The sequence below is a fragment of the Mobula hypostoma genome, chromosome 3 (assembly GCF_963921235.1).
Source record: "Mobula hypostoma chromosome 3, sMobHyp1.1, whole genome shotgun sequence".
NCBI classification, from domain to species: domain Eukaryota; kingdom Metazoa; phylum Chordata; class Chondrichthyes; order Myliobatiformes; family Myliobatidae; genus Mobula; species Mobula hypostoma.
In genome coordinates, this window is record NC_086099.1 from 152,050,955 (window position 1) to 152,075,912 (window position 24,958).

Here is a 24,958-nt window from a genome sequence, read left to right on the forward strand (position 1 = left end):
TCAAATTCTTTGTAGTTCCTAACTTCATGAAGTAGTGAATTTCTTTCATTTTCACTACCAGCCATTTCTGGCACCTCGAAGCTTGAATACTTGAAACTGCAGCTGGCTAAACAGTTCTGAATTGTCTTTTTCTTGTCAACTATCAGTGACAAAAATTACTGCCGTTAAAATACAAATAATTTAATAGCTGTACACTCTAAGTATTGTATCACTCGTGCACTCTAACACTATTTAGAGATTGTTCAGCAAGACTCCTGTCCCAGTTAAGCAGCAGCGTTGCAAATAAAAGGTTGCCCTGATTAACTGATGCCCCAATTAACCAGAATCCACTGTAATAAGTAAGCTTCTTGCTAGATATTGCAAGTTTTAACCATTCTACCCCTCCTCCCCCACAAACATGACTATTTAATGGATTCAAGCCAAGAAATCAATTTATTATCAAAAATTCCTGAATCATTGTCTTTCCACATCACTGATAATCTATAATTTATACAAGGACACGTGGCGATCTGTCTCCAATGATTCCATCAACTTCATTAATATTGCGTTGAGTTTTGGTTACTAAAACAGGGAAGATGTTATTAAGCTGCAAAGAACGCAGAAAGAGATTTACAAGAATGTTGTTGCTTTTCACGCCTTATTGCAAATCAGCCGGCATTTTTGTTGTTTTCATAGCATTTGACCGATTTTTTTAAAGTCAGGCCAAGTTGCTCTTTCAAAGCTCAGCCCAGCACGGATGAAAAGTGTGCAAGTAGCCTGCTGGTTTCGAAACTCAGGACCATCTGCCTCCAGTGCTGATGCCACTGGCCAGTCACCACTGGCCAGCTATGACGCCAATGTCACTGGGACTTGAGGGATGGAGTTTTGGAGAGAGGCTAAGCAGGCTATGAGATTTTTCAGTGGAACATAGAAGAATGAGGGTGATTGTCTAGAGGCGTATAAAATTACAAAGAACATAGATATGGTGAATGTACACAAGCTTTTTCCCACAAGAGTGTGTAGGCTTAAAGAGAAGAGAATTATACACTTAGTAGCCACTTAATTAGGTACAGCTGCTCATTAATGCAAATAACTAATCAGCCAATCATGTGGCGGCTGCTCAATGCATAAAAGCATGCAGACGTGGTCAAGAGGCCCCACACCACCAGGTTCAGGAACAGTTATCATCCCCCAACCATCAGGCTCTTGAACAAAGAGGGGATAACTTCACTTGCCCCATCAATAAACTGTTCCTACAACCTATGGACTCACTTTCAATGACTCTTCATCTCACTTTCTCAATATTTATTGTTTATTTATTATTATTATTTTCCCTTCCGTATTTGCACATTTTATTGTATTTGAACATTGGTTGTCCGTCCTGTTGGGTGCAGTCTTTTACTGATTCTATTGCGTTTCTTGTATTTACTGCGTATGCCCACAAGAAAATGAATCTCAGTCAGAGTTATATATGGTGACATAAATGTACTTTGATAATAATTTTACTTTGGATTTTGAAGAGGTTCTGTTGTTGTTCAGACCAAACATCAGAATGGGAAAGAAATGTGATCTAAATGACTTCGACAGTGGGATGATTGTTGGTGCCAGATGGGGTGGTTTGAGTAACTCAGAAACTGCTGATCTTCTGGGGTTTTCACACACATCAGTCTCCAGAGCTTACAGAGAATAGTCTGAAAAATCATAGAGTGAGCGACAGTTCTGAGGGCAATAAACGCCTTATTAATGTGAGATTATAAGAGAACAGCCAGACTGATTCAAGTTGACAGGAAGGCAACAGTAATTCAAGTAACCATGGTGTAGCTGGCCAGTGGTGTAGTGGCATATGCATGGGACATCGAGGCAAGTGGCCCCGGGTTCAAGTACGACGAGCTCCTTGCGTGCTTTCTATCCATGCTGGGTTGAGCATTGAGCTAGCAACTCAGCCTCATAAAAAACAGGCTAAAGAAACAGCGGGTGAACCACAAGGCACAGAAAGGAACAACAACAACACACACACACACACACAAAACAGTGGTGAACAGAAGAGCACCTCTTTTTTTTATTATTAGTTTTTTATTGCAACACCAACAAATTACATTCAACACAACCAATTGCCAATCAATTTTGACTGTTTAACCCAGCCACCCCCCACCATCATCACCATCCCCCTCCACCCCTCTCTTCCCCCCATCCCTCTCCCCTCCACCAACCAACTGAATAGTAGTATATACACAGACAAAGCATTCCTATTTTAACAAAAGATCTTTTAAGTTAGATATCAAATTTGTCCACCTTAAGATTGTGTTTGGTTGTGCATCATCTACTCTTGCTGATGAAAATTCTAGGTAAGAAATGTCCAAAAAGTTCTGAAGCCAGTGGGTATTTGAAATATCATGGGGAGGTTTCCAACGCTGGACTACAATCTTCTTAGCTGCAGTCAGGCCTGCCAGCCAGATTTTGCGTGTTTTTTTCCGTAAGGGAAAGGTGGGAGTCATCATTTAGAAGATGTACCACGGGATCCATTGGTAATTGTACCCCTGTTGGTTCTGTAAGAGTGCTGATAACCTTCCCCCACAAATCAAAAACATCTGGACATTCCCATACAATATGTATAAAAGAGCCAATGGTTCCGTGGGGGCAAAATGTGCAATCAGGGTCAGGAACCAGTCCCATTTGATGGTGTTAAATATGCTCTATCACATAATTTCAAGTGTATATACCCATGATTTGGGTTTTTCGAAACACCGGCAGCATTACCCCAAATCGCATCCCAGTCTAAGTCTTGTCCCAATTCAAATATGTCCCTATCCCAGGCTTTCATTCCCGATGTGGGCATATATTTCTGGGAGTTTATCATAGATATACGACACTATCTGTCCTGGAGCACTCTGTATCCAACTTAAAACGGGATGGTCCTTTAAATCTGACCCCCAGGGAACACCGTAGGCTTTACAAGCTGATTTTACTCGAAAGTAGAAGAGAGTGTTTATCAATATTATATCGAGATATCAGTTCTTGAAAGCTAAGGACAGTACTTGCCCCATTAATATCTTGAAGCGTAGTAATACCTTTACCCTCCCAAGTTCTGTTAGTGAATGGTTTCCCCCCAGATAGAAAACGATTATTGTTCCATAATGGAGATGATTTGCACCATACACTTTTAAATTTTAGGAATTTTTCTGCTGCTCTAAACACTTGTAGCATACGGGTTAAAATTGGACCATAATACAAATCCGACTTTTAGAATTGTAGAGCTGACCATTTTATATTGGGTCATTTACCATTCCAAACATAGCATCGCAGTAAAGAGTCCAGTTTTTGCCAATATCCTGCTGGAGGTACAAGTGGGATTATTGAGCTGATAAAATTAATGCGGGGTAAGATGTTCATTTCAATGAACGATATATGGGCTGGGACTGATGCTCAGAAGAGCATCGCTGAACGCATAGCACGTTGAACCTTGAGTGGATGGGCTGCAGCAGCAGCAGATCACGAACATACACTCAGTGCCACTTTATTAGGTACAGGAGGTAACTAATAAAGCGGCCACTGGGTGTATATGCCATTAGGAATGTTTCAGGCAGATATATTGAGAACACTTAAAGGTACCTGGACAGGTACATGGATAGGAAAGATCGGGGAAAATGGGACTCACTTAGAGGGAATCTTAGTCAGCATGGAGAAGTTGGGTTGAAGAGCCTGCTTCTATGCTGTATGACTCCAAAACCTCTTCCATGAATCTGTACAAACACCTTTTGGAAGTTGTAATTCTATCCATCTCTCACACTTCCTTTGGTTGTTCATTTCACTCATTCCACACACCCTCTGTCTGAATCCCTGGAAAAAGGACTTGACAATCCATCTTACCTGTAGCTCTCATGATTTTCTAAACCTCTATAATGTCATCCCTTTGCCACCTTTGCTCCAAGAAAACAGTCTTAGACTTTCCAGTTTCTTCTTATAACTCAAGTTCTCTAATCTCAGTAAGATCCTTGTGAGTCTTTTCTGCACACTCTCGAGCTTAATCATATTTTTCTAACAGTATGGCAACTAGAACAGCATACAATATTCCACGTGTGGTCTCAACATCTTGTCAGCTATAACGCAACATCCCAACGTGTGTACTCAATGCAGCATCCAATGAAAGCTTGAATGCCAAAATGCATTCTCACTATTCTGTCTACCTGAGTCGCCTCTTTCAGGGTAATATATACTTGTATCCCAAGTTCTCTCTGTCTACAACACTCCATAGCATCTGTCATCCAATGTGTTCATCTTGCCCTGTTTAATCTTCTCAAAATGTATCATTTTGCACCAGTCTAAGTTAAAGTCCATCTGCCATTCCCTTTGCCCACTTTCCCAGTTGATCTATCACAATTCCCCTCAGTAACTTTCACCACCATTGGCATTAAGTTCACCAGACTGTAGTTCCCTGGTCTGTCCTTGCAGTTCTTATAAAATAAAGTCACCCACCAGTTTCTCGGTACTGCACTCATGGCTAAATCTCTGCCAGGGGCCCTACAAATTCTTCCTTTGCTTCCTACAACATCTTTGAATACATTTGCTAGCCTCCAGCATATCCACCTTTATATACCTCAAGACTGTCAACATCTTCTCTTTTGTAATGTCAATATGTTTCATTGAGTAGCCAGCATAATCAAAGATTTCTTCCACCCCAGACATTCTCGCTTCTTCCCCCTTCCAGCAGGCAGAGATACAAACACTTGAAAACATGCAGCACCAGCCTCAAGGACAGCTGCTATCCTGCCAAGACTCTGGAACAGAATTCTATATGATACTGCTGCCACAAAGGCAACAAAGTTTGATTCATATGTCAGTGAAAATAAATCTGATTCTGATTCTCTTGACCTCATCATGGCTATGTCTACCTGTACTGCAGTTGACCTGTAATGGTAAGACTATATTCTGTATTTTGTTATTGCTCTTCACTTTATACTACATGGACATACTTATGTCTTGAAGTTATCCGGCAGGGTGGCATGCAAACAGTTTTTCACTATATCTCTGCGCATGTGATTAAAACAAACAAATTACCAAGATTCTCTAGTATCCATTTACACCCCCATAGTAAATACTACACCTCCTTGTCAATAGGGCCTTTTACAACAAAATGGCATCAATGGTAGGAAATTGTCATATCCTAAAAAAGCTGCAAAATAATAGCAAAGCTATTAGCACTACTTCTGAAATTTCAAAACATTCATAAACATTTTAGAATCATCAAAAATTATAACGTTTTCTAATTGATTAAAATATCCAAACACTTACAAATATGTAAGCAAAATCAAATAATTTGAAAACTAAATTAAGTAACCCTCAAAACCTTTATCCCTTGCTGAGAATCACTTCCTCTGCAAGGTACCACTTTGGGCAAAATATTGGATGGAATCTCCACCCTACTTGGCAGAGATTTAAAAAAAAAGAATAAGATATGAAAGCCAGAACTAAATTCAGCAAATGCTAGAAACACCCACATGTCAGTAGAATATTTCATTAGAAAATCATTAAAATAAGCTTCAGAGAATGCTGGTGTAATGTTCTGCTCCTGAATTATGTTTGGCTTTCCAAGGTTAAGAGAGTATCATAACAGGAGCTTCTAGATCCAAACTGGGATACTGGCATGAAATCATCATTATATTCTGATGGATATCACAATCTGCCTAACCTACATATAGATGGATATCAGTTGATCTTGAAACTATTCTATGCTCGTGCCTCAAAAGCCATTTTGAACTTAGTTGGTATACTAAAGTATGTGTGTAACAATCACATATTGTGAAACAAAATTTGTTGCTCATGTATAAATTCCTGTTCAATCAGAAAGGACAATATTCCTTAGTTACTCCTCCATTAAAGAAACTGTTGGTTTAAAAACAAAATGCATTATTATATAAACATTAAACAAGGAATGAAAAACAATAATGGGCTTACCATGACCGTTATGTCTTTTATCTATCCAAGTGAAAACATTTGATGCTTTGATGGTTGCATAGAAAGTATTGTCAGTTATTTCTTAAACTGTTCATTTGTTCTGAAAGTGGGAAAAAATAGAAATGTACCTTAAATTTTTCAAAATCAATCTGCACAAACTGAATTCAAATTTGGGAAAATGTTGAGTATTTTTCACAATAATATGGAGAGAAATTATTATTGAGCCATTAAGGACAGTAAAACTGTAAAATGCTGCAATCAATATACTGTATTATTATATCAAGGGATTCTGTAGATGCTGGAAATCATGAGAAAAACTAACACAGTGCTGGGGGAGCTCAACATATCAGGCAGCAACTATGGAGGGAAACAAATAGGCGATGTTTTGGGTCTTCATTTGGACCAGAAAGGAAACAGGGAGGGGAAGAGAAGCTGGTAAGTGATAGTGGGACCAGGAGAAGGGGAATGCTGGTGAGTGGGGGAAGGCGGCGAAGTAAGAAGCTGGGAGGGATAGGTAGAAGAAGCAAAGGGCTTTAAAGGGCTTCTCTTCTCTGTTCCTTATCTGTCCATCACCTGGATCTCCTCTTCCGTCCCTTTCTTCCATGGTCCACTGTCCTCTCCTATTAGATTTCTTTTTCTTTAACGCTTTGCCTCTTCTACCAATCCCCTCCCAAACTCTGATTTCATCTACCCTCCCCCAGCCACCTTCTTACTCACCTGGTCTCTCACCTTTCAGCAGCCACCCTGTATGCCTTCCTTTCTGGTTTCTGACCCCTTCCCTTCCGGTCCTTATGAACAGTAAGCCTGAAATGTCGACTGTTTATTGCTCTTCATCAATGCTGCCTGAGTTGCTGTGGTCCCCCAGCATTGTGTGTGTTGCAATTATATCATTGTACTGTAACCTCTCTGCTGTCATATTCTATATACCTACATCGAGTATGCATTTTAACCAACTTATCAATCTGTGTTGTCACCTTCATGAATTGTCAGATTTGTACAAGGTTCCTCTGTTCCTCATGTAATGCTCAGCTATGTTGGCTTGTATTTATCTAGGGGAAACCCCCTCAGCCGCCCAACCTTGTCTCCCAGTTACGTCGGTTGCGGTGCAATGCCACCTGATACGGCCTCAAACATCAATCGGCCAGCACACAATGTACATTTTACAGATTACACTTTATAAACCTTACTAGGACTGTGAGACTAATAGAGGTACAATACAAAAGGGAATGAAAAAAAAAGGCGCCAGACTTATCAAAGTTCAATTTCTTGGTGCACACAGTTGGAGCTCGGGACAGTCTTCCTTCACCCTGCGATCCACTCCGACCCCCTCGACTCGCAGCTCGGGACCACCCCAAGTGATCAACCAGAGCGCTCCCAGCACGTCTGTCGTCCTCCCGGTCTCTCCTCCAACTCCCCACCAAAACCCAGTACATCTGTCGTCCTCCCGGTCTCTCCTCCAACTCCCCACCAAAACCCAGCACGTCCATCTTCCTCCCGGTCTCTCCTCCAACTCCCCACCAAAACCCAGCACGTCCATCTTCCTCCCGGTCTCTCCTCCAACTCCCCACCAAAACCCAGCACGTCCATCTTCCTCCCGGTCTCTCCTCTAACTCCCCACCAAAACCCAGCACGTCCGTCTTCCTCCCGGTCTCTCCTCCAACTCCCCACCAAAACCCAGCACGTCCACCTTCCTCCCGGTCTCTCCTCCAACTCCCCACCAAAACCCAATACGTCTGTCTTCCTCCCGGTCTCTCCTCCAATTCCCCACCAAAACCCAGCACGTCCATCTTCCTCCTGGTCTCTCCTCCAACTCCCCACCAAAACCCAGCACATCCATCTTCCTCCCGGTCTCTCCTCCAACTCCCCACCAAAACCCAGCATGTCTGTCTTCCTCCCGGTCTCTCCTCCAACTCCCCACCAAAACCCAATACGTCCATCTTCCTCCTGGTCTCTCCTACAACTCCAAAACCCAATACGTCTGTCTTCCTCCCGGTCTCTCCTCCAATTCCCCACCAAAACCCAGCATGTCTGTCTTCCTCCCGGTCTCTCCTCCAACTCCCCACCAAAACCCAATACGTCCATCTTCCTCCCGGTCTCTCCTCCAACTCCCCACCAAAACCCAATACGTCTGTCTTCCTCCCGGTCTCTCCTCCAATTCCCCACCAAAACCCAGCATGTCTGTCTTCCTCCTGGTCTCTCCTCCAACTCCCCACCAAAACCCAGCACGTCCATCTTCCTCCCGGTCTCTCCTCCAACTCCCCACCAAAACCCAGCACGTCCATCTTCCTCCCGGTCTCTCCTCCAACTCCCCACCAAAACCCCCCTTTCCCAGCCATATCACCCCAAAAAGTGAATAACATGGACACCCATTGGTTCATTTGCTCTCTTATCAATAGATAACCCAAACAAATAGCAGCGAGAGAACCTTCTCAGCATTTAACATAACAAAGAAGCCATTTTAATTAACATATGCAGTAACATAAAAGAAGAAACCCCTTACACTCAATACTCAAGGTCTTCCAAGCAGCAAAGGCCCAATCACTAATCCCTATCATATACCAACTGTTCATGAACAACTCACAAAAACCCTCCACTATCACTCTCTGCCTCTTATTACCAAGCCAATTTTGGGCTCAATTGGTCATCCTGCCCTGATATAGGCTCTATCCTTCACATGGGACATAGTTAAAAACGTTACAGAAATTTTAAGCAGATTACGTCAACTATCCTGCCCTCGTCATCCCCAAATAGTCAACATATTGGGGATGCAGATCTCTCCCCAGCGGTATGATACAACTGAGAAAGAAACTCTACTGTGGGATTCCAACAAAGAGGAGAAGGGCTCTACAAGGGGTAGTTGAAACTGCCCAAAGCACCGGCTTCTCTGCCATCAAGGACATAAATACAGTAAGGCACCAGATTAAAGGCCAGCAATATCTTGAAGGATCCCACCCACCCTGCTTATGAACTATTAGGGAAGTGGCTACACAGCGTTTATGTTGGGACCACTAGACTCAATTACAGTTACTCTCCCCAAGCCATCAGGCTGGATCAACACCTCCTCCTATTAACCCACCTCACCATCCAGCAGCACTTTATGTACATACAATCAGTCTATGTATATAACAGTTACTTCTACACTTTTTTATAGGATTGCTTTTATAGTTATATTTATTGTGGGCTTTTAAAAATTATGATCTTTATGCTTATTGTGCTTTTTTATGCTTCAGTACATGAGTGTAAAGGAGAATGAAATGATTGCTACTCTGGATCCAGAGTAATCTAGAAGAGAAAACTGTTCCATTCAGACTGGGTTCACTGGAATCAAGCTGAAATCTGTGCTCTGGCAAATTGAATAACTCAAGCTACAAAGAATGCATCAAACAAAAAAGCAATTCAGGTGAAGAGAACCAAAAGGCAGATAAAAAGCTAATAGAGCAACACAGAGATGATTTTCAATGGTTACAGGATTGTGCTTCGAAGAGAAGCATATAAAAGTACAAAAGCAAATCGATCAAAGTAGGGAAAATCGCAAACAAATCAAAAATTAAAGGTCTTTATCCAAATGCACAAACCATTCATTACGAGGCAAATGAAATGAAGACAAAAATATAGATAAATAGGAATAAAATAACCCATTACAGAGATGTAGCTGAAAAGAGTCCAAGACAAGGAACTAAATATCCACAGAGGCTTGACATTTTGAAGGGATGGGCAGAAAAAGAGGTGGAATAACTGATAATAAATTTAACATTCGGACAGTGATGAGAAACGACAGTGAGTCAGAAGATCAGGAAGTTTAGGCAAACATGAGAAATAAAGAAGGAAATCACTGGTGACATCTTAACTAAGCATTAATTGGGGATTATAATCAAAGTAATGCAATAATCAGGAGTCATAATTCTTAACTGAATGGAATAATCAAATAAGCAAACATAGTTAAGAATGAGGTCTTGTCAAGGATGAGTTCAGATAATGAATTCATGACAGCTTTTGCCAAACCAGGGAACAGACAATTTTGGAACTGATTACAGAGCTGATCACTGGTGAAGAATTGGTAAATTGGTGTATTATTGTTACATGTATCAAAGTACAGTGAAAACCCTGCATCCAATATAGTAAAAACATACACACTATCCAAACAAATCATTTTATTACAACGGTGCATTGAGTTATTAAGGTAGATCAATAACACAGCTGAATTAAGTGTTACAGTTACAGGGAAAATGCATTGCATACAGACAATAAGGTGCAAGGGCATAATGAGGTGGACTGTGAGTCCATCCTATTGCAGTAGGGGATCATTCAATAGTCTTATACCAGCAGGATAGACACTGCCCTTGAGCCTTCTTTTCAGGCTTTTGTATCTTCTGCTCAAGAGAAGGCAGAAGAGAAAAATAGGGTGTCTTTGATTATGCAGGCTGTTTTACTGAAGCAGCAAGGACTGGAGACAGAGTCCATGGTAGGGAGGCTGGTTTCCACAATGTGCTGAGCTGTGTCTAAAACTCTCTGTAGTTTCCTGCAGTCACGGGTAGAGCAGTTTCCACACCAAGCTATGTTGCATGCAAATCAGATGCTTTCTATGATGAATCGTGAAGTTAGAGGGGACATGCCAAATATCTTTGCCTCCTGAGGAAGTTGGGGAGCTCTCTTGGCCATGGTGTCAATGTGATTGGACAGTACAAACTACTGTTGTTATTCAGTCAGGAATTTGAAGCTCTTAGACCTTTCAACTTCAGTTCCATTGATGCAAATAGGAGTGTGTGCGCTGCCCCCTTTGTCTTGCTGACACAGCCAGAAAGATTGTATCATGACACTATTCACTGGAATTTCCACCTCCTTCCTGTACTTCCACTCATCGTCATTTGAGATTCGGCCAATTACATCTACAAACCTATAGACAAGAGATGGATCAGTGTTTAGCCATACGATCTTAGTGTATAAAAGTAGAATAGGGGCTGAGGACACATCTTCGTGGGACACTAGTGCTGAAAGCCATTGTGATGAAGATGTTGCTGCCTTTCCTTACTGATTGCAGTCTGTTCGTTATGAACTTAAGAAATCCTTGCAAAGGTCAGGTCTAGGAGCTTGGAGATTTGTTTGCTTTGAATTATAGTACTGAAAGAAGAGCTGTTGTCAATGAACAATAGTGTATCATGGACATCTTTACTGTCTAGATGCTCTGGGAGATGAGTATAGAATCAGGGAGATGACATTCACAGTAGAAATTACAGAGGATTGATGTTCTGTAGAAAACTCAAGTTAATGTGTGCTATGATCAGCTTTTCAAAGCACTTCATGATAGCGGATGGCAAAGCCACTTACTTGTTAGTCATTAAGGCACATTATCTTGTTTCTTTTGGTACTGGGATGATAGCTGGTGGAACCTTCAGATTTGAGATAGGGGGAGGTTAGAAATCCCTGCTAACTGATCCGTGTAGGATCTAAGTACATGGCCAAGGACACAATCCTGGCCAGATGCTTTCCTCAGACTCACTCTTGTAAGACATACCTTACCTCTGCAACAGCGACTGTGGGTTCAAGTGGATTGGAGACTATCAGGGCAGTTGGCGATATTTCAACCCCCTTCTGTTCCAAACATGCATAGAATGCACTAAGGCCATCAGGACAGGACGTGTTGCTGCCAGTGATGTTGGCTGACCATGTTGTAGCATCTTATATCACGTAATCCCTACCACAACCAATAGCTGGTCTGAGATTCAGTTTTGGACTGGTATTATCTCTTGGCATCCCTTAAAGATTTACAGAGGTGTTTCTCAATTTCCTTTTTTTTATATATATATATATTTAAAAGAGTTAATTGTTTTGAATGCTACAGTCCTAGTCTTCAACAGGGAGTGGATCTCCCAGTTCATGTATGGCTACCAGGGAACTGAGAAGTCATCAGATTGCATAGTGCAGTCAGGTGAAGCAGGTGTAAAATATCATGATAGAATTTCACATTCGATGGAGAAATGCCATGTTGCAACTGAAACCAAGATATTAAACATAAGAAAATATCTGCATAGTGTTATTATACAGGGAGAAATTATCAAAGTGAACTGGTAAATTGATGATGGTGTAAAAGAAATAGAAGATAATTTAATGATATATTTTGTTTTCCAAAATACATGTCATAAAGAGATTGAAAACTGTGAGGAATGGGATGCATATGGCTAAGGAAAGAATGGTATGAGATTCAAGAGAAAGGATTATATGTTATGAAAAGCAGTGATAGGTCTGTGGATTAGGAGAATTTTCAGAATAAAGATTACAAAGGTTTAAAGAGATTAAAGGCGAAAAAGTATGAAATAAACCACGAGGAGTGAAGGAGAGTAAGAATTGCTATAAATATATAGAAAGAAAACCCAAAGATTGCTCAGAAATTGAGACTGAGTAAATTAATATTAAAATAATGCCAAAAGAAATGAAGAAACTTAAAACAATCAATATCACTGCAGAAGTAGACAAACTAATTGGAGCAAAGGCTGGCAAGTCCCTTGCAACATTATATAGTTTCAGAAGGGGCTGCAAAGAGTAGATACATCATATTACAGTTTTCCAGCATTTTCCCCAATGTCCCCATGATTGGGAAAATGCTGGAAAACTAATATGATTAAACAAAGTCAACATGATTTTATGTTTGGCAAATCTAATAGGCTATGCTGGAGACTGTATTTAACAGGGTGGAAAATTAGTGAACCAAATTTCTAAAGTCAAAGGAATGGGATTGAGGGTAATATAATGGCAAAAACTGGTTAAATGAAGAAAACATATTCAAGTTAGAACACTGTAACCAGCGGAGTGCTTGACCCTGTTACATACACATCAATAACTAACACAAAGGGACTGAGTATATCATTTCAAAGTTTACTGACAACACAAATATAGCAAATTGTGAGTAGGAACAAAGATCCTGTAAAAGGAAAACACATAAAAGATGACAAACAGGTCAGCATGACATTTGAGGCTATGCACTATGGTAGGAAAAACAAAAATTCAAATTATTATTTAAATGATGTGGAAGCTATTAAATACTGATATTCAGAGACACCTTGGTGCCCTCAAACTCACATCACAACATTAGCATGCAGATACGGCAGGTAACTAACAAGGCAAAAAAAGTGTTGGCCTTTGATGCTGGGGGAAGGAATACAAAAGGAGGGAATTTGACTAACAGTGCACAAGACTTTAGTGAGTCCACATCTGGAGTACGATGTATAGTTTTGCTTTCCTGATTTTAGCAGTGTCTTGTAACAGTGAGGTGAGGGATAATGTTACTGAGGAAGACAGCGTTCATGCTTGAGAGAATGAAAATGAGAACACTTCTTCTGTTTCAATTACAAGAATGTTTTCTGGATGAACAGTTGCCCATTGAATCTAGAGAAAGAATTTCTTCTTCCACAGATTTGCAAATCTTTGAAATCGAACTAGAGAGCCATGATTGTGTGGAATAAATCAAACGGAACCAGCCCTGCTGCCCTAAGGCACTCCCCAGTGTCCCATCTAGGAATTTTTGCCTGGGACAGACGAGTGCAGATCTTGCTGAGCTAATTCATTTCATTTTACCGAATAAGGAAATGTTGATGCTTCTCAGTCAGAAGCGGGAATATTTGCTGATGACTGCACAATGTTCAACTCCATTCATAACTCTTTGATAATTGAAGCATGCAACAAAAGCTAGATTTAGACAGGTAAAAGCCAAGTCATGTGTGTGCTCTAAAACTCCCAAACAATAACCACACCCACCTAGATATTTTCTAATAACCCAATACTGATATTTATTGGCACCACCATTGCCAAGTTTCTGGGTGAGAGGGTCCAATTACCAGAAAGTCAAATAGATGAATGTTACAAGTACTGAGTCTGCAAGAGCAGATCAGAAGTTGGGCAGAAGGAAGCAACACTACTCCTGACATTCAAAGCCTTTCTACTGCTGACAAGGCTCAAAAGCATATAATATTCTCCAGAAGCCTGGATAAGACCACTTACCACAACACTACCTCAAAACCATCCAGGTCATACTTCCTAAAACCTTAATCAAATTGTAAATGTACACTACAGACAGGGAAGGTCACAGCACTGATCTCTGGTTAAGGTTTTAGGAAGTATGATTATTAAGCTTCCACATGACATAAAAAGTAGTGGTGTTACTCACAGTGAGGATAGTAATCCAAAGTCACAGAATAATATTGATCAGTTGATCGAATAGACAGAGCATTGGCAGATCATGCCTAACCCTGGATGTAAGAAGTGATGAACTTTGAGAGACCTGCTATGGTAAATTGTTTAAAACAAATGGTGAGGCCCCAGGGAGTATTGAGAAATAGTGGGACCATGTTACAAGAGTCTAGGGAACCCTGAAGGTGACAACACAGATTAATATGGTAGTTAAGAAGGCACGCAGGACACATGGCTTCAATAACCAGAGGAATAGAATATTACAGCGGAGAGATTATGGTATACATTGGTAAATAATTGGTTAGGTACCACACTGTACAAATGTCTTAATAGAAGGAGGCAGAAAAGATTTTCCAGGATATTGCTGGGGACAGAGCGGTTCTGGTCTATCATGTGATATCTTGGTAGGAATGCCCATATCGCAAAAGATAAAATATGCAAAAGCATTCAAAAGCATCACTGGAATATCTTCTCCATAAACAATGCAGTGATTTAAGAAGATGGCTCATCACCAGGCTAATTCGGGGCCCCAGGTCCCCATCCCAATAGAAGACTTTAAAATGAAAATCCTCCCCCCAAACCTAATAAATTATTATGGTCAGTATCTGCAAAATATTCCCTATTTTGGCACCACTATATTCGCAATCGTTACGCTTCAATGAATCGAACATGTCTTTCGTTGCTGCTAGTTTTAATATATAGCGAGCCATTCCAAACACAAAACAACTCCGCAGCAAATATTTTAAAACAGGATTTAGTCAATCATATCAATATAAATTACAAATTATTTTCATTTAGAAATAAAACAACGAAGTGCCATAATTCCACGCTGATCATTATTTTGTATTGGTGCGTCGTTGTTTACATAAACCAAAAGGCCCAGGGAAAAATACTTCAAGATAACTTTACAACTTTGAATTTTCTTTTCTTCATTCATGCGACAATACAGACAATGGTCACACACAGTGCCCCAATTAAGGAAATCAACTCACTAGATTACTTTCCGACAGCACAATTCCAGCTGTAAAATAAAGCACTAATTTTCTCAGCAACAATTTTTCCCCACTTCCGCTGTTAACCGCGCGCTACGTTCTGGTACATGTAGTCTTGCTACAGCCATTACTTCTGAACTATCGATGAAGCAGCCCACTAAACTACAACTCCCAGCATGCAAACAGGAAGTGCTTTGCGCCGCTTTTTTTTCCCCACCCGCCTGTCGGTAAGGTTCTGGTTCCGGGCTGATTGGTAGAGCGCTGCAACCGTGTAGAGCGCGGTCAGTACACCGGCACGGATACTATGACGCTTCCAGCTGCTCTGCTACACAGTTACTCCATTAGGTACATCCTTATACTACTGGTGAGTTTCACTTTGTATCTTTCGGTTCAGTTGCCTGAACTGGAGGCCGCCGCCGCCGCAGTGGGCGCAGACTGAATGTCGAGGCTCTGTCATGGCCTCCGCGCTGAGAGCTGGTACTCACGCTGGAGTACCCATTCTGTGCTCAGTTTTATTAGATGGCTGGCCTTGGCAGTTGCCATGCCTCTGGAGGTCTGAACACTGGTGAAGTGCATCGTCTCTGGCATTTCAGGGGACGTGAATGGGGGTTTTAAAAATAACACAATTTAAAGTTCGTGTTATCGTTTACCTAACAAAAGCCAACCATTACCTACGATATTTAAGTTACTTCCATCTGTCGGCTTGGATCTATCCTGGAACTCCTGCGTTTAGGCTGGACCGTTGTTGTGTCCGTTTTTCATAGGCTGATGTGTTAGTCCTGGCACCCGGAAACGGGCAGCATTCGGTATGTATAGAGTTTACTTGTGCCACATGCAAGTTAGTCTGCAGACTTTATTGAAATGATGTGACTTTTTTGTTTCGTCCAATCCTAGTTAATCACTTAAGAAAAGAGACAAGAGGCTGGTCATCTGGCCTTGGACCCGCTTTAGCTCCAAACCCCTCATTGCAGTAATATGTAGAAATCTGTCGACCTCTTTTCGAAAATAAGCGTAGCAGGTAACCGAATTTATATAACACACAAAGAATCATAGTGAGACCTGCTTAGGCAGAAAAGAATATGGAGCTAAAGGGCAAAGATGAAATTAGAAGATTTGTTGAAAATCTGTGTTACTCATAGGGAAATTAAGTAGGTTAAAAGGTCGTCACGACATCCTGTACCAAGTGTTACGTTCAATGTAATGCGAAAACATGGAATCACCATGAAAATGATTCCAATAGCATGGAGGCTTGCTGTTGGAGGTGTAAAGCAATTGGTACATGAAATAGAACTGAGGTGAATAATTCTCAGTGGTGTAGACTAGAGCTATAGATATTAAAATGCTCTTCCAGTTTGGCTTGAACATTGCCACCCAAAGGTACGTTGACGATTTGCAAAGATAATTTTTTTCCCCCAGAAGATACTGTAAAACATGACCAGCTGCTGTTTTATCAAACTCCCAACCTTCTGAAAGTGACATGCTATTTTTTTTAATCGTTGCCTGTACTGTGAAAACTTTGTTTTGCATGCACATCTGCATTGAGATAGTATAACGGAAGAGCAACAGCAATGAAGAGTAAGTGTCAGCTTCAGAGAAAGTGCTGGCAGCCAATAATCAGTAAAGCCAGGATGAGATCAAGAATCCATCTAGTGAGGCATTCAATATTCTTATAAACTTATAAAGTTTATTCTTATAAACTTCTTGAGTCTGATGCAAGCTTTTGGGCCTTGGTATCTTCTGCCTAGTGTGGGTGGAGTCTTTGATTATGCTGGCTGCTTTTCTGAGGTGCAAAATGTATCCCGAGGAGAAGGCTGCTTTTCATGTGCTGAGGTGACCTGTCTCTGGTGATTAACTTGCATTTTGTCAGGACTACCTGGTTTAAGCTCTGTACACAAAGGCAGCAGCTTAATAGTAGAGCTCATCTGGAATTGACTATTGCCGAAATTCATCTAGCATTTGATTGAATAAAATATCAAGAAGTCCTTGAAGAAAAATTGGCATAATTGAAACTGGTTGGAGAGAGCTCTATAGGCTCACGTCTTGCTTGGCAAAAGGCAAATAGTGGTTGGAGACTTTGATCCAGAACTTGGGGTCATAAAGCACAGAAACCAGTCATCTGGCAAACCTGAGTCCACACCAGCCAGTAAGTTCCCCTTTTACACGATTTTAATTTTATTCTCCCATATTCCTATCAACTTTCCTTGGATTCAACTACCCCTTTAACACTGGAGACAATTTGTGCTGTCCAGTTAAAGTGCACACCTTTGGGATGTGGAAGGAAATCAGAGCATCTGGAGAAACCCCTGGAGTCATAAGGAGAATGTGTAAACTCCTCATAACAATGGTCAGGATTGAACCTGGCTTGCTGGAGCTTTGAGGCATTAGCTGTGCCATTTTCTCTCTGAATGAGTTTAAGTCACTGTTTCAATACGTTTTCTTCCCACCACTCCTGCACTAGCTCTAATCTTCATTTCTTAATGGCTTGTCTAGTTCGCTTTGTTTCGTCGATTAATTAGCAATGACAAATGCTCCAACATCCCATATCCTAGACTTCCAAGTGAGTTAGTAGTGGAAGCAATAAGAATTGAGATGGGCACTTGAAGTGCCAAAAAGGTGCAAAGCTATGACAAAGTAGCTTGAGGTGAAGAGTCCATGTTATTGTACTTGCGGACCATTCAATAATCTCATCGCTGACATGGAATCTGTCATTTAGCCTGGTTGAATATGCATTCAGGCATTGCTATCTTCCGCCTGATGGGAGAGGAGGCGAGAGAGAATGGGGTCAGTGGGGTCTTTGATTATTTTTGCTTTACCAGGGCATTCAGAAGTACAGACAGATTATTGAGGGGAGGCTGGATATCTTGATGTGCTAAGCTGTGTCCACAATTCTCTGCAGGATCTTGCAGTCTCGGGCGGAGCAGTTGCCTATCAAGCCATGATACATTGGATGCCTTCTATGTTGCATCTATAAAAAATTGTATGGGTTGAAGTTTCATGCTGAATTCTTCTAGCTTCTTGAGGAAGTAGTGGTTAGTGATGCTGGTCTACTTTCTTTGCTATGGTGTTTGTAGTTGGGTGAGGACGAGTTATTTGTGATACTTACTCCTAGGAACTTGAAGTTTTCAACCATTTCCATCTCAGCGCCATTGATATAAACAACAGTGTGCACTGTCCCCTTCCTGAACTTTGGGGGTGTGGGGGGCTGAGTTACAAGGAGAGGTTGAATAGACTAGGACTTTATTCCCTGGAATATAGGAGATTGAGGGTGAGGTGTATAAGATCATGAGGGGCATAGGCAGGGTGAAAGCACGTGGTCTTTTCCCCAGGGAGGGGGTGCTGAAGACATGGGTTTGACATCAAGAACAGCTTCTTGACAGAGTGGTATGTGTTAGAATGAGCTGGTAAAAGTTGTGGCTGAGGTGAGCACATTATCAACATTTAAAAGCTATCTCGATAAATACATGGATAAGAGGAGTTTGAGAGCTATGGGGCAACTGTGGGAAAATGGGAATAGCTCACTGGACAACAGTCAGCATGGATGAGTTGGGCCAAAAGACTTGTTTCTAGTAGAATACTAAGTCAATAACCAGCTCGTTTATTTTGCTGGCATTGCAAGAAAGATTGTTATCATGACACCATGTTACTCAGCTTTGTCTCTTCTCTGTATTCCACCTCATCATCATTTAAGATTTGCCCCACTATTGTAATATCATCTGCTAACTTGTAAGTGGGCTTAGAGCAGAATCTGGCCACACAGTATTTAGGGAGTAAAGTAAGGGGTGAATTCAGTTTTTTTGGGCATTAGTGTTAAGATAATCTTGGAGTTGGAGGTGTAGATATCTGTCCTTACTGGATGCAGGTAATCAAGCAAAGGGATGTATTGGGCCAAAGATTATTCAGTCACTAATACAATTTGGGATGAATGCTTCTGGCAATGCTTTCCCTTGGGAATGGAAATGTACTGTTTGCATCCATTCTATCCAAATCTTTTGTCATTTGAACTATCTCTATTAAGTCACTCCTTAGCTTTTTTTTTGTTCTTGTTTGTAGACCCCTGCATTTCTTGAATCATCCTTGTATATCCTAACTGCACTCTCCCTTCTGTAATGTACTATTTTATCTAGTGATGTGACCAAAAGCGTTGCTTAATGGAAAGGCTGATAGGTTTAGCAGAACTTCTCTTTTTTCCCTGTAAACATGACAGAACTAAATGATTTGTTTTTGTACTTCCCCTTGCACCTACAAAAATAAATTCTTCCATTCTTCTATCAAGTGTAGTACCCTGTGTTCATCTATAAATAATTTTGTATTTTTTCCAGTTTGTTAATGTCCTCCTGGAACTTGTTGCAGTCCTCCTTGCTGTCATTTCAAATTTAGAAATTGACCATCAAAATAGCATAATGCAAGTTCAAACTAATGAATTTTCAGAAATGATATATATTCAACTCAATCATGTATGAGCTAATTATTGAATAGTTATCTTTCTTTATAATTTTGATGGACAGTCTTATCATTGAAAGTCAATATATACAGTTAAGTTTCACTCAGTCAACAATGGAACAAAGTGTAAAGAAGTAAACAAATCAACTTTTAATCATGATGTGTCAAAAGAATAGAGGAACTACATTGCAAACAATGTAGATAATCTAGAGTGAAATAATGTACACCTGTGGGACCAAGGTAAGTGCAATTATTGGAAGATGTGATCTATCCATGCAACAAATGGATGATAAATTTAGATTAATCAAAAAGGAAGCTGCAAGGAAACTCTAAGACAACTATCGTAAATCAGAGGATTAAAAAAAAATAAAGTCCATAGCAAGATCCCTTGCTATGATGCAGGAACTTCTAAAATTCCACCATTTTCTTCCCAGATCTGGCTGGTTTCAAAGGTTAAACTATACTTCTCTACTATTTTAGCATTCTGGTCCACTCTGTTATTTTGCCATCCAAATATAATTCCTTGCACCTCTGAAACCTCAAAGCAATGCCTCATCTTGTGCATCCCTTTGTGTCCCACATTTGTACTTTTTTCCCTTGTCTACTTTTTTATAATTGTTTTTTATAGAAAGGAAGTATTTTACGTTGATCAGAAAAAAATGGCAATTTACATTCAATGAAGTAACAAGTATTGTGGTACAGTGAATTATCAGCTTAACCTTTGAACTGCAAACAACAACAAAATTGTGACGTTGATGAATGTACCTTGGAGAAGACTTGACAGTAGTCCCATAAGGTCTTCAACATTTGGCTGAAAGGGGATTTGGATGTAACTTGTGGAAAATAGCATTCCTGATGGTGCAGTGGTAACTTGTTGCATTTGAATACCAGTACCAGATTTGGATTTAACTTTCCAAGTTGGGATATGATCCTAAATTTTACCAGAAGTGCTGAGTGTGAGCTAAAATTGACATTATCATAAGCTTCAGCACCCGGATGAAAATGAACCTTACCAAGTTGGGAGAAACTGTCTGTGAATGTGGTTTTATGTTAAAACTTGGTGTTCTGGAACATGGTGATCTATCTATTTTTGACAGTACTGCTACAGCTTTAAGATCTACTGTTTGAACTTCTGTTGCAGTGGGTTTAGGAACATGTGGTTGGTATGACCTGATAAAGACCATGGAATAATAGGATTGTAAATGGGAAAATGTTAAATAAAATGGGAATCTTTAATGGCACAGTGGTTCTGCTATGAAAGACATTTGGTGCATACTAAGTTTTGTGTAAGGCATATTGATTAAGTTGTATAATATTGAAAGAAACTGGTACATATATGTATCTGAATAAAAGACAGAAATAGCAAATTATGTGATATTTGGCCACCCTTCCCCCAGCTCACATTCATTACTTTCGCTTTCATTTTGTGTCCATGTACTAGTGATATTTGGGAATGCAATAAGGGGAAACAGCTTCATTATTTTGTGGACAACTTGATAATACCTTGTCATTCTAGAGGGTTATAAGAGTCTGAAAGATGACTGTAGGTTAATATGTTGGGTAGATTACTATTGTCTGAAAATTTGAGAAATGAACTGATAATTTTGGGGAGAATTAATGATATCCTGTTGTATCAAGGATAAGTTTAATTTTGAAGAGAGGAAAGAACTTGGATTCTTTTTCCAAACAAAAAGAGATCTGATGAATGTATGAGAGGGGAAACAGAAAATGCTGGAGTTTCTCAACATATTGGGCAGCTGTAGTGAGGAAAAACAGTTAATTTTTCTGTTTGAGCTTTAATAAACCATTCCATGGGTTAATAACTTGGAAAAAGTTAACCCAGATATGACTCTTAATAATTTCTCCTTTGGTTCCTCCCACTTACTCCAAACTAAAGGTGTAGCTATGGGCACCCGTATGGGTCCTAGCTATGCCTGACTTTTTGTTGGGTTTGTGGAACAATCTATGTTCCGTGCCTATTCTGGTATCTGTCCCCCACTTTTCCTTCGCTACATCGACGACTGCATTGGCGCTGCTTCCTGCACGCATGCAGAACTCGTTGACTTTATTAACTTTGCCTCCAACTTTCACCCTGCCCTCAAGTTTACCTGGTCCATTTCCGACACCTCCCTCCCCTTTCTAGATCTTTCTGTCTCTGTCTCTGGAGACAGCTTATCCACTGATGTCTACTATAAGCCTACTGACTCTCACAGCTATCTGGACTATTCCTCTTCTCACCCTGTCTCTTGCAAAAACGCCATCCCCTTCTCGCAATTCCTCCGTCTCTGCCGCATCTGCTCTCAGGATGAGGCTTTTCATTCTAGGACAAGGGAGATGTCTTCCTTTTTTAAAGAAAGGGGCTTCCCTTCCTCCACTATCGACTCTGCTCTTAAACGCATCTCCCCCATTTCACGTACATCTGCTCTCACTCCATCCTCCCACCACCCCACTAGGAATAGGGTTCCCCTGGTCCTCACCTACTACCCCACTAGCCTCCGGGTCCAACATATTATTCTCCGTAACTTCCGCCACCTCCAACGGGATCCCACCACTAAGCACATCTTTCCCTCCCCCCCTCTCTCTGCATTCCGCAGGGATCGCTCCCTACACAACTCCCTTGTCCATTCGTCCCCCCCCCATCCCTCCCCACTGATCTCCCTCCTGGCACTTATCCGTGTAAGCGGAACAAGTGCTACACATGCCCTTACACTTCCTCCCTTACCACCATTCAGGGCCCCAAACAGTCCTTCCAGGTGAGGCATCACTTCACCTGTGAGTCGACTGGGGTGATATACTGCGTCCGGTGCTCCTGATGTGACCTTTTATATATTGGCGAGACCCGACGCAGACTGGGAGACCGCTTTGCTGAACATCTACGCTCTGTCCGCCAGAGAAAGCAGGATCTCCCAGTGGCCACACATTTTAATTCCACATCCCATTCCCATTCTGACATGTCTATCCACGGCCTCCTCTACTGTAAAGATGAAGCCACACTCAGGTTGGAGGAACAACACCTTATATTCCGTCTGGGTAGCCTCCAACCTGATGGCATGAACATCGACTTCTCTAACTTCCGCTAATGCCCCACCTCCCCCTCGTACCCCATCTGTTACTCATTTTTATGCACACATTCTTTCTCTCACTCTCCTTTTTCTCCCTCTGTCCCTCTGAATATACCTCTGGCCCATCTTCTGGGTCACCCCCCCCCCGTCTTTCTTCCCGGACCTCCTGTCCCATGATCCTCTCGTATCCCCTTTTGCCTATCACCTGTCCAGTTCTCGGCTCTATCCCTCCCCCTTCTGTCTTCTCCTATCATTTTGGATCTCCCCCTCTCCTCCAACTTTCAAATCCCTTACTCACTCTTCCTTCAGTTAGTCCTGACGAAGGGTCTCGGCCTGAAACGTCGACTGCACCTCTTCCTACAGATGCTGCTTGGCCTGCTGTGTTCACCAGCAACTTTGATGTATGTTGCCAGATATGACTATAGCTTTTCAAAGAAATGGATGAGTATTTGCAGAAGAGAGTTTCAATTGGATTAAGTCAATAAATCTTCTCAATCAGGCATAGTGGTTCAGATGGCTACATTCTGCAGTATATTAGTGTAATGTAACTGTATCCTTTCACTTTAATTGTAATTTTACATGCTCTCCACATTAATGTTTCTGTATTTGAACAACAGCTCCTTGCCAGTTGAATGTGCATATTATGGGCATATTAAATGGTAAGGGTATTGCCATAAATACACAGCATTTAAAGGTATTTTGCCAAAATTAATAACATGTTATTAATACCAGCACCTGTCTGCTTTTTTTATTATTGTCGACAATCACCTTGCTACTTGTGATGGTGATTGATTAGATGTTGAATCATTTTGTGAAATCTGCCTGTTAACATATTCTGCTTGAATGTCATACCTGAAAATAAAATAATGTGCTGATACTCCACTTTAATATAATTTTATTTTTCATCATAGATCACATGCATTTACCAACCGTTATAGTCATAGAGAAGTATAGCAATCCAGTCCATACCAAAACACTGGCAATCTGAAACTATATGAGTCAGCTGCACCTTTCCTCATTCCCTCAGTCACTGTTGAACTTGAACATAGGGTTGCCAACTGTCTCATATTAGCCGGGACATCCTGTATATTGGGCTAAATTGGTTTGTCCCATATGGGACAGCCATTGTCCTGTATCCCCCGCTAAGGTTGAGCGTTTCTGTGGAACCGTTAGTAAGCTGAAATGGCGTAAAGTGAAGAAGCAGTTACCATTAATTTATTTGGGAAAAATTTTTGAGCATTCCCAGACCCAAAAATAACCTACCAAATCATTCCAAATAACACAAAACCTAAAATAACACTAACATATAGTAAAAGCAGGAATGAAATGATAAATACACAGCCTATATAAAGTAGAAATAATGTATGTACAGTGTAGTTTCACTTAACAGAAGCAGGAAGACCGATTTGTAGGAAAACAAATCGGCACGTACACACATGCGCACACAGGTGCCTGTGCAAGTCTTCATGGTCATAGTAGTCTTTCTTGGGGTAAACACAAGTGTCCCGTATTTGACTGCTACTTTTGTCCCTTATTTGGGAGTGAGAAAGTTGGCAACCCTACTTGGAACAAGCACCCCCCCCTCCCCCCGCCGCAAGAATATTGTCAATATTAAACAGGTCCACAGTGCAAAAAAGGTTAGGAACCCCTGGTTTAAACTGCCTACTCCCATCGACCTACATCGTGACCATTGCCCTTCATATCCCTACTATCTATGTAGCTATCCAAACTTCTCTTAAACGTTGAAATCGAGCTCGTAAGCTCAACTTGTGCTGGCAGCTTGTTCCACTCTCTCACGACCCTCTGAGGGAACCTCATGTTCTCCTAAACTTTCACCCTTAACCCATGACCTCTGGTTGTAGTCCACACAACCTCAGAGGGAAAAGCTTGCTGTATTTACCCTATTTATAATTTTGATACCTCTATCAAATCTCCTCTCAGTTTTCTACATTCTAAAGAATGCAGTTCTAACCTATTCAATCTTTCCCTATAACTCAGGTACTCCAGACCTGGCAACATCTTGGTAAATTTCAACAGCTTTCAGCTATTTCATCAATAACATCCCTGCAGAATTGTCAGAATTAGTTTTGTTTGTGTTATATTCAGTTTCTTATCAAGTATTTATTAAAGAATTCTATACCCTGATTCTGCAAAGTTTTGAATTGACTTCGTAAGAGGAAAAACGGACATAATTGAGATGCTTGGTAGACAATGGCTTTTTCCAACCCTTTTATAAGAGAGGTTGGTCAGGCTTGGAGTTTATTCCATGACATTTAGAAGATTGATGGGTGAATTGATAGAGGAATACAAAATAATAACAGGCAAAGGGTGAAAGCAGTCCCTTTCCCAGGG

At 40.9% G+C, this 24,958-nt stretch overlaps 2 protein-coding genes across 2 annotated transcripts in view; one reads left to right on the forward strand and one right to left on the reverse strand.

Moving 5' to 3' along the window:
- invs (inversin) overlaps positions 1-15,191 on the reverse strand; it is a 269,090-nt gene extending 253,899 nt beyond the window's left edge. The window contains exons 1-2 of the mRNA XM_063043885.1: positions 15,105-15,191; positions 5,932-6,031 (exon numbers count right to left, since the gene is read on the reverse strand). Of these exons, the coding sequence (XP_062899955.1) occupies positions 5,932-5,934 (3 nt within the window). The 5' untranslated portion in view covers positions 5,935-6,031; positions 15,105-15,191. The remainder of the gene's footprint in view (positions 1-5,931; positions 6,032-15,104) is intronic.
- A 120-nt stretch (positions 15,192-15,311) lies between these two features.
- erp44 (endoplasmic reticulum protein 44) overlaps positions 15,312-24,958 on the forward strand; it is an 89,088-nt gene continuing 79,441 nt past the window's right edge. The window contains exon 1 of the mRNA XM_063043899.1: positions 15,312-15,468. Within this exon, the coding sequence (XP_062899969.1) occupies positions 15,409-15,468 (60 nt within the window). The 5' untranslated portion in view covers positions 15,312-15,408. The remainder of the gene's footprint in view (positions 15,469-24,958) is intronic.